The following is a 10,611-nucleotide window of genomic DNA, read 5'->3' as shown; positions in this document are numbered from 1 at the left end:
TAGGCATTGTTCTTAGATCCTGAGCAAGATTGTAGTAATGGAGTTCCCTCACAAGGAGGTAAATCCACTGTCTCCTGAGCGTTTTTGTCATCCGCCACTACCTTCCCAAGCACATTCCAAATAGCAAACCCTGTAAGGGGCATGCCAATTCTCCATTCTCTGTAGCCCAGTCTTTAATATCTGACCCTACTTTCTCCCATGTATCCACATCTAAAGTTCTCGTTCCTGGAAACCAAGACTGATCATTCACTGTTGGATAAACAATTGGTGTGCTCTTCCCAGGAGAAGAGTATTTCTCTTGCTCTTAGAATTCCTTATTTGCATATTGTTCTTTGTGTAGGGTTCAGACCTTCTCGGCTTTTGCCTGACCACGATGGCTGTTTTCATTGTCTTTGTTCAGCTCAGTTTAGGCAGTCCAGCCAGTGAGGCTTTATGGGTGTGGCTTCTGATGTTCCCAGGAGACACAATCCATAGAAGCTTCCGTTGCTCCGCCTTCATTTCCTCTGCAGTGTTCTGAGCTTTAGGTGTAGGAGTTGTGCTGTGGATGTCAGTTGAGACTGGGCTCGACACCACTGCATTTCGATTGGCGTGGTTTACAAAGATAAGTTCCCTTAATAAAGGGTGAACACTACAGTGAAGTGTGAGTATAAGATTAAATGTTTATCATGTAGTTAAGGAGTGTGCTGGTTAGTAACGTGACAGTTGTATGTCCTACGCCAACGATTACTATTCACTCAAATAAAGCTGCCAAATTTTCTGTTTCAAGCAACAGTTTACAGACTCTTGGGGAAGAAAGGGTCAACCAAGAATTTGCGCGCAGGAGGGGGTTGTGGTAGCCCCGTGGGCTCATGGGAAATGTAGTAGGATTGACTGCAACATGGCGGCGTCCAGGTGAAGGGCTGTGAGAGCACTCGCGTAGCTCGCTAGGCTGCGCCGGGGAAGGCTGGCGATTGACAAAGCAGCTGGGAGGTGGACGTTTCTGGTGAGGAGAGAGAAAAGTATACGTCACCTGATTCGGGGCTGGGGCTATGGAGGATCGCAAACCGTGGCTCGCTCCTTTCAGCTCCCTGTGTGCTCCGTCTGGGCCGACTCAGACCGCAAAGGGTGCAGTCTATGGGTCGGGGAGGTAAGGCTGTTGGGAGCCCTGGTAGGATCTAGTGTCCGTATGCTTGGCATTTGATGGGTGCCTAGCGGCGTCTGTGTTGGCTGCCATAGGGGTTGGAGACCGGCCCTTGCTTTTAGTCGTTTTTCAGCCAGCATCGTTTCTGTGAAGCACGGATATGCAAGGCACTCTTGGCTACATCCGCTGTGTGCTAGCCGGTGAATAATACAGACAAAACCACTACTTCATGTACTTAACTTTCTATTCACTTACAGAAGAAGATAACAATGAGTGTATGGAAAAAAATAGAATGTGCAATTAAGAAGCGTGGTAATTTTTTTCTAAGTCTTAATGTTTAACCTCTGCTTTCTTCTTAAATAGATAATGTAATTTGGATAGCTTATAAATTCAAAGGACATGTATGGCCTGCATGTGTATCTGTATAGCACCTACATGCCTGGTGCTCAAGGAGGCCAGAGGAAGGAGTGAGATCGGGAACTGGAGTTGTGGATGTTCTGAGCTACCTACCATGTGGGTGCTGGGACTTGAACCCAGGTCCTCTGGAAGAGCAATTAGTACTTATAACCACTGAGCCCAGCTGAAGCTCTATTTTCTAACTGGGACTTGGACACAGTACAATTGGTACGTGGGGTACTATCCAACAGGATAATTGAGAGTTTACTAGTAGCTGAGCCTTTATTTCTCTGTTCTCTTCTTACCAACAGAGAATTTGTTTAGACTGGAGGAAACTGAACAACTGCCATGGCTAGTATTCTATTTAATAGTAACCTTCCTCCTGTCACATGTCAGGTGCATCCAAGCCACTGTGCACTGACCGGATCCCTCTTCTTCACATCTGAGTAATCAACCAAGGCCTGTTGATCCCGTGGGAACTTTGCTCTCATCCTTACCCTCTCCTTTCCTTTCCTTCTATGCCCCCAGTGGAAACTAGGTTAACATTTCTGCGTGCTACAGGTGGATGATTGCGGGTCTTCTCATTACACACTGTCCTACAATGATTTACAATTAACCTGCCTTATTGACTGTACCTCCTAATATGTGTGTTAAGAAACTGAACTGCCATTTTTCTACTGTTGTTAAAGTCAAGCTACTAGTTTTGACTACTGTGCCTTAGTTGTTTTATTTGTTTATTTTATTTGTTAACTTTGAAGTATGCAACTCTATTCTAGAGAGTCAGTAAACATTTGCTACTCAAAAAATTTTATACCAGCTGGACATGATGGTGCACATTTGTATTCCCAGCATACAAAGGCTGAGGCGGGATTAACATTGTGTCACCTAGGGCTACATAGTGAGAAACTGTCTGAATAAACAAAACATAAGCATATATTGGACATGTGAGTATGTACCCACTTAAAGGTAGAGGGCAGGAATATCACAAATTCAAGATCATTTGCCTTGTCACAATTTGGAGTCCAGCCTGGGACCCTCTTTTAAAACAGAAAAACAAAATAGGGGTGAAAACCCCTCAAGTTATATCTGTATTTTACAATTGAAGTTGGACATGACCTTTTTTTTTTCTTTTGTTTTTATTATCTCACTGAATACCTTCTTTTTAAATGACACTGTTGTTCTGGTCCTTCTAATGTGAAGTTTTACGAACTTTTTCAGTAACATTGTTTTTGTGTTTTGGTCTCTAGTTATGCCACAAAACCCAGCAGTACTATTCGCAGTTAATTATATGGAGATCGTCATACTTTTTCATTGTTTGGTGTGTGCATGTTTTGCTCATCTCCCGAGTTCCCACAAAGCCATGTGCCATGTTATCCTCGTATGGTTAGAGCACTAAGACTGTCTTAGGCATCCATGCTCACTTAGTCACCATCCACTCACTCTTTGCATGTGATTCCTGGGCACATACTGTGTGCTGGCATTCCTACTTTCCCAGACTTACATCATGATGGAGAACTTAAGGGAACAGATGAATTGTTATGAGTTGTGTTAAGTTCTGAAGGAGTTTTACATTTTTATTTGTTTTCCATTTCCTAGATTTTTGGAAAGGAAACTATTTTTTTTTTTTACATGGAAAATTTTATAAACTCTGGAATGTATGAATAATAATCCTTCAAAGACTTTTAAGACTTATAATTTTTATACATTTTCCTTACAGTATTACTATGAATATCAATCATAAAGGTGTTTTGAAACTCACTAAAATGGAGAAGAAGTTCTTAAGGAAACAGAGTAAAGCCAGGCATGTGTTGCTGAAACATGAAGGCATCCCGGCAGTGTCTTATCCCACTCAGGTGATCTTTGTTACTATCATGTGAATGTGGCTATATCATGTTCATGTGTTATGGGTTCCTTTTTGTTTCTTTTTCCATTAATTAATTTGCTTTACATCCCAGTCACAACCCTCCCCCTTTTGCACAGTACCATCACCACATCCCTGGTCCTCCCCACTGCCCCCCCCCCCATAGGTACCAACCCACTTAGGCACATCAAGTTGTAGTAGGACTAGACACAGCAGGCTAGCTAGGGGAAAGGGATCCAAAGGCAGGCAACAGAGTCAGAGATAGCCCCAGCTCCAATTTTTAGGAGACTCACAAGAAGATCAAGCTTCATTTCTGCTACCTATGTGTAAGGGGCCTACATCTAGCCCATGTGTGCTCTTTACTTGGTGGTTCAGTCTCTGTGAGCCCCCACTTTTCCATAAGACTTCCTTGTTATCCTTGACTCAGTCCTTTCCCCCACTTTTCCATAAGACTTCCTGAGTTCGGCCTAATGTTAGGCCATGGATCACTACATCTGTTTCCATTAGCTGCTGGATGAAGCCCTTCAGAAGAAATTATACTAGGCTCCTGTCTGCAAGCATAGCAGAGTATCAGTTATAGGGTCAAGGGTTAGCTCTCTGCCGTGGGTATTATGTTAATATAAAGTGTAGCTCAAAGCTGTAATTGTTCAGTGATGTGTTGTGCCCATATTAAATATACGTTGTGTCAGGATGTGCTAGTTTTCCATTTATATGGTAGCCTTGTCTGTAGTTGGAATTCCTTTTGGTAGTGGAAGTTGAACTAGAGCAGTAGTTCTCAATTTGTATGTAGGCCACAACCATTGGAAAAGACATATTTCTAATGGTCTTAGGACTCCCAACTATCAATTTATTTTCCTTCCTACTTCATACATATCATTTTGTTATTGAACACTGTCTCGTTTTCTAATACCATCAGAAGTAAGTGTTTTTCAGTGGTTGTGACTCACAGGTTGAAAACCACTCAACTAGAGCATGTAGCAGGTACATATTAGTAATAATGCTTATGAAAGCATTTCCTTAACTAAGGCTCCTTCTCTCTAATGTCTCTAGATTGAGTTAAGTTGATATAAAACAGCCAATATACTGGTATTCTCAATCATGTTGTATGAGAATGTACAGAGAATAGAAAAAGGTCTGTTGTTTCCTTTAGTGTCTCTTACTCATTTTTAGGAAAAGAATAGAAATGTTTTAGTAATAGTTGTCATTTATAACCAAATTGTTCTGGCGTGTTTTGAAAATACATTATTGAATAAGGTTCATGGTAAAGCAATCTATGAATAAATTTTATGCTGTTCAGTGTAGTACTGTAGCAATGAATTGATTATGATATAAGTATATTCTCATACTTGTGTGTAAAATGTATTTGGCTAGACTCTATGGAAGAGAGTTTTATCTTATTGTCACATTTATTGGCAATTCTATTACACTGTTTTCAAGGAAGGTTATAGATATTCTCATTTTATGTATTCAAACTAATATACTAATTTTGAGCTAAGTACAATTCAAGGAGTTAGTAAACTATTATACTGAGAACAATATGTCTTGTGGGCTAGAATGGTTTTCACATTTTAAAAGCATGTTAAATAAATCAACTGAGAAACTTACATGACCTGTATACCCTTGAAATACTCTTTTACGAACATTTTCAACACTTGGTATAAATATTGAAATAGATAAGAGTGCACCATCCCAGCTGGGGAATGGTGGTGCATATTTTTAATCCAAGCACTCCCGGAGTCAGAAGCAGATGAATCTCTGTGAGTTAGAGATCAGCCTGGACTACAGAACTAGTTCCACGACAACCTACATAATTTATTCACAATACATGGGTACTGTGGCACATGCACTCCTGCACACAGACACACACAGAGACACATACAGACATACACACACACAGATGCACACACATGCTTTCACACATATACAAATAAGATTTAGAAATAATAGCTGATAAATTGCATTGACATACTTTAACATTGTATACGGAATTTCTTTTTTAAGTATAGTACCTCTAAGAGTACTAAATAAAGATAAGAGGATTCCCTCTCTCACTCCAGATCCCTTGACTAGAGCTTAGCAGTCTTTAAAGTGACAGAAAGTAAGCTTGCAACTTATAAAGGAAAGAAAATTACTTGAAATTTGACTGAATTATATTTGACTCAGTTACTTTCCTTGAGCAGAAATCTTATGTTTTATGAACCTGGAGTTAATTTCTTGATTCAATTTAATGGCTTAATCTTTTTGGTAAGCATGGCATAATGGTTATAGTCAAAGTATGAGTGCAGAGGACTGACAGCAGTGATAAGTAAGCCTAGCTCCTTACTAACTCACTTAACTGAAGTTTTTGGTGAGTAGTTTCCTGCTCTATAAAGTGGGACTCATATTATACAAATAAGTTTACTCTGTCTTAAAAGTTATGCTAAATATGAGTAAATCAGTAAGGGAATGTAAGGCATCCATTCATTCTCTGGCAGAGTATCAAGGTGACTGCTGACTGCATGCTTCTCTCTCTAGTCTTCCTTCCTTTCTTTTTATTATGCTAATTTGGATTTCTAAACAAAAGGAATTTTTCTTTTAACTTATATATCTGGTTATAAAGAAATGAATTTATCAACGATACAAGTATTTAAAAATAAATGTTTATAGCATAGAAATACTTTCCTCCCAAATATTTAATTAATTAGTTTGTATACTTTGTGTGATGCAAACAGATCAAATAACCAGTTTTATGTACAAAGAAATAAGGAACTATTTTTAATTACACTTTTCTGAAATAATGTAATTTCATTTTAACTTTCAAATAAATAGGTAGCATCCATTCTTTCCATTGCTTATTACTTACCTTTTTTTTTTTTTTTAAGAGCCTGGTTGTTGCCAATGGTGGTCTGGGTAATGGGGTGAGTAGGAAACAACTGCTTCTGACTTTAGAGAAATGTGGACCTGTGGAAGCTCTCCTCATGCCCCCTAATAAGCCATATGCATTTGTAATATTCCAAACTATTGAAGGATCCAAGAAAGCCTATTCTACCCTCAATGGAAAAGAAATCATTGATGATTTGGGGCAGAAGATCTTTCTGTACTTGAATTTTGTTGAAAAAGGTACCTTGGAGTTAGCTTCTTTCAACTTTTTCTTCTTACAGAGTCTCTCTCAATTATTCTGTGTTTATGAGAGGGTGTGCTGGTGTGCTCGATGATACTGTGCCTGGGGAGGTCAAAGGTTAATGTGGGAAGAGAAGATCACTTCCTTATGTACTGGTGGGAATATGGACAACAGCTTGAAGTAGAATTTTCATATGATGCAGCTTTTCCACTCCTGGGTATATACCCAAAAGTTTTAATCTTTACTTTTCTCTTGGCTAAGAATGTTGAACACTCAGAGATTTTTTAGTTGTTTCTATTTCTTCTTTTGAGAATTGTTTGCTTTATTAATTTACTTGTGAATGACAACAAAAAAAAAGACAATAACAACAAACAACTTTCCTTTGAATTCTTTCATTGCTACTTCTTTTATTAGCATATAGAAAAGTGGATTTTTGGATGTTGATCTTGTACTCTGTTATTTTGTTAAAGTGTTTATTGGGTCTAAGTGTTTTCTGGTGGAGTGTTTAAGAACACAAATATAGATAACTTGACTTCATTCTCTGAGTATACCTCTTTTATTTCTTCCTCTTTCTGCTCTAGCTAAGACTTCAAGCACTATATTGAATCAGAATAGAGAGAAGACACCCCTTGTAGCATTACTGTCCTGATATTAGAGGAAATAATTCAGTTTTTCTCTGTGCATAGGTTTGCTGCAAATATAGCCTTTATTATGTTGGGTATAGTATAGTACTTTCTAGTTTCATCAAACCTTTTATCATGAAGAGATATCATAAAGCCTTCTACATTGTATGAAATGATCATCTGGTTTCTGTTCTCTTTCTGTATCATCTTACCCTTGACTATTTTTTTATAACAATTTATACAATAAGTATTTATGAAAAGCCTTATCATTGAATGATATTTAGAAAGGGACTCGATTATGTATGTACAAGGAGAAGACTTGGGTACCATCTTTGCTGAAGAGAGCATAACGTGCAGTACGACTGATTTGGTTTTTGTTGTTGTTGTTGTTGTTGTTGTTGTTGTTTCCATTTTGTGGGGGCCATTTAGTATTCTTACTTCTGAAATGACAATTAAGAGCCTTTCAGACTATTCTTCTGGGGCAGAATTTTTTGTATGGAAGAGTACGGGTTTTGCATAAGACTAATTTTTTTTGTTTTTCTGTAGCACAATGGAAAAAATTGGGACTTCAAGCCTTACCTCCAGGCCTTTTGGTGGTAGAAGAAATTATTTCTTCTGAGGAGGAGAAAATGCTTTTGGAAAGTGTTAATTGGACAGGAAATACAGGTGATCAGAATTGTAAGTAAAAATTTACGGTCCGTAAATTAGATTGCTGGAAACTATCCTGTTTCTGCTCTTGCTTTTGTTGTATACTATAGGTTTACTGACATTCTGCTGTTTCCTGAAGATCACTGGAAGCTGCTTGGACCTACTAATAGGCAAGCTACACTGACAATTATTAAGTACAGTGTTGTATATAACATTTGTAAAGTGACCAGTTCTAAATTCCAGTCTTTTATAAACCCCAGAGGAATAGCTTTTATCAACCCTTCCACTGTTTGAAATCTTGTTTGGTCATTGACTTAGACCAGCAGGTTGTTCTTAGTGACAAGTTCCTGAGGAGGATCAGAAATAATAGACAGGAGCATTCAGGTCAGCAGATCTTACACAAGTATGCTTTATGTCAGAAAAGCTTATTAAGAAGTACAGCATCATATATACAGTATGTTGGGAGAAGATGGAACAAAGTCAGGAGGAAGTTAATCAACTAATATTGCACAAAAGAACACAGGGTATCTCATGTGTGCCACAGACCAAGTACTCAGTGGCCCGGGACTGATAATTACTGTTTCTTCTATGGAGAAAAATCAAGTTCTCAGAAACTGAAACCTTGACTCTTTCAAGGCCTGGGTCCAAGCCTCAGATTGGACCTTGCCAGGTCTGCCATGGAGCAAGGACACAGAGGAAGTGTTCCTTTTTCCGTTTATCATGGCCTCTGAGAAGCCGCAGACTGGCCTAGCTCCCAACAGCCCCTTTCTGCCCTGAGGATTCCTCTAAGTTCTCAGTAGTACAGGATATCCCATGAATATGAAGCTGCTATGAGAGCTGCTCAGCCTCTTTCCAGATCATCAGCAACCCTATGAAGGCAGTATATACGCACACTTCTGTCCCGTTAATGGCTGAAACGCTTAAGTGTTTTAAAATAACGAAACAGATGATATAGCTCATGCTATACAAACAGTAACTTAGCAATTAACAGAATTTGCTATTACCTATTACTCCTTATAATGTTAAATGAAATATGAAGGGTTGGTATTGTTTTTTTATCAAAGAGTTTATTTTCTTTATACAGATCAAAAGTCCTTAAAACACAGAAGAGTAAAACATTTTGGTTATGAATTTCACTATGAGAACAACACCGTGGATAAAGATAAGCCTTTACCTGGGGGTAAGTACATATTAATATACTGTTATTGCTGGCTTAGAAAGAAAGATGTGATACGGTAGAAGTTTATTTTAGTTGAGGTACATGTCACCTATCAGCAAACTTTTGAGATTCCTGGTTAAATTGAGAGCATTTTAATTTATGAAGTGGTCTGTTTTGTTGTAAAAGTTCAGACATCCAATGAAGTCAAAGCTCCTGTTCACATCTTCTTTGTTCTCTACTCCTTCCCACTAGAAGTAGGCGCTCCATTAGTCTAGTACACACTCTTATTTCCTTATGAAATGAGTTCATATTCAAGTGTGTGTATGTATTCAAGTACATAGTTGAACATGAGTAGCCTCAAATTGTAAAAGTAGTCTTCCATTGTCCATACACAGTATAAATCATTTCTACATACTTCTTTGCTCTATATTGTGCCTTGGAGATCTTAAGTCATGTTTTCATTCTAAAGAATGTCAGGGTAGGTACCTACCTCAGGCACTCAGGTTATTTCTAGTTTTTAGCACTCATAAATAGCACTTTAGTAAGTATCTTTGTGCGTTCCTCTTCATGTGCTGTGTAACAGTCCTTAAGCAGGACTGCAAAAAAGTAGAATTGCTGCTTTACAGCTTAGGTTCATTTAACAAACACACTTTCTTTCAAAGAGCTGGGCAGTATATTCTTACACCCTACCCCCTTCCATCCTTTCCAACATGCTGTTCAGCCTTTCAGTTTATGGTTTCCTAGTTAGTAATGAGCATGGCCACTTTAATTTCTTTTCTAATTTTCTTTTCATATCTTTTACTGGGTGCATTTTTTAAAATGTCTATATAAATTGGTTATCTAAATTATACTGGCAGTAATCTATTAGATTTCAGTTTTATGTATTTATGTGTGTGTGTGTGTGTGTGTGTGTGTGTGTGTGTGTGTGTGTGTGTGTATGTGTGTGTGTGTGTTTGTACAGGTGTCTTTGAGAAGGGGACAGCCTTCAGTATTATTCTTCTGCAGCTGTCCATCTTATTTTGAGATAGAGTATCCCTGGCCTTGAACTCACCAAACAGACCAGTCTGGTTGGCCAGCAACCCTAGTGATCTGCCTGTCTCTGCCTAGTTTTTATAGGTATATGTTACCATGCCCAGCTTTTTTTCTGTCTTATCTAACAAGTCCTTTGTGGGTTGAACCATCTCTCCAATCTTACATATATTTTTTATGATCTTGATCATATTTAAGGCTTTCAAACACCTCATAAAAGTTTTACTTGGAAATGTATGATTTTTTTTAAAGTAATATTTTAAAGTCTTTAAGGTAAATGGAATGCTTTCAAAACTTTGCAAAGTATTTGATTTAACTTCTAGCATAAAATCTATAGGTTGAGTCTTCCTAATCTGAAAATCCAAAATTCAAATTTCTCTGAAATCTAAAGGTGTTTGGGAGCTGACATGATGCTACCAGTGGAAAGTGTCCATATCTAAGCTCATGTGATGGGTCAGTCAAGACACAAGTACATGAAAAATAAGATAGAAAATTACTCTCAGCCTAAGGTGTAAGGTATATATGAAACATTATTAAATTTGGATAAGGGCAATGCAATGTGAATTAAGTTTTATTATTTTATAAAGTGTCAACATTATTATTAGTAAAGTTACTATTTTGTGCTTTTTATTTGCTAGAATCAATGGTTACTATTTGCTAGAATCAATGGAATCA

The 10,611-nt window shown here is 38.0% G+C and overlaps 1 protein-coding gene across 5 annotated transcripts in view; it reads left to right on the top strand.

The window, feature by feature from the left end:
* Positions 1-510: 510 nt before the first annotated feature.
* Alkbh8 (alkB homolog 8, tRNA methyltransferase) overlaps positions 511-10,611 on the top strand; it is a 48,642-nt gene continuing 38,541 nt past the window's right edge. The window contains exons 1-6 of one of the 5 annotated variants that reach the window (XM_052189194.1): positions 835-982; positions 1,484-1,744; positions 3,234-3,369; positions 6,239-6,476; positions 7,647-7,778; positions 8,833-8,928. In XM_052189194.1, the coding sequence (XP_052045154.1) occupies positions 3,241-3,369; positions 6,239-6,476; positions 7,647-7,778; positions 8,833-8,928 (595 nt within the window). In that variant the 5' untranslated portion in view covers positions 835-982; positions 1,484-1,744; positions 3,234-3,240. Of the gene's footprint in view, positions 641-834; positions 1,127-1,483; positions 1,745-3,233; positions 3,370-6,238; positions 6,477-7,646; positions 7,779-8,832; positions 8,929-10,611 lie in introns of those variants that run through there. The other 4 variants (XM_052189195.1, XM_052189196.1, XM_052189193.1 and 1 more) reach the window with 4 other exon arrangements.

The sequence above is a fragment of the Apodemus sylvaticus genome, chromosome 7, assembly GCF_947179515.1.
Source record: "Apodemus sylvaticus chromosome 7, mApoSyl1.1, whole genome shotgun sequence".
NCBI classification, from domain to species: Eukaryota; Metazoa; Chordata; class Mammalia; order Rodentia; family Muridae; genus Apodemus; species Apodemus sylvaticus.
Note: the sequence above shows the minus strand (reverse complement) of the source record. Positions and strands in the feature narration are given on the sequence as shown.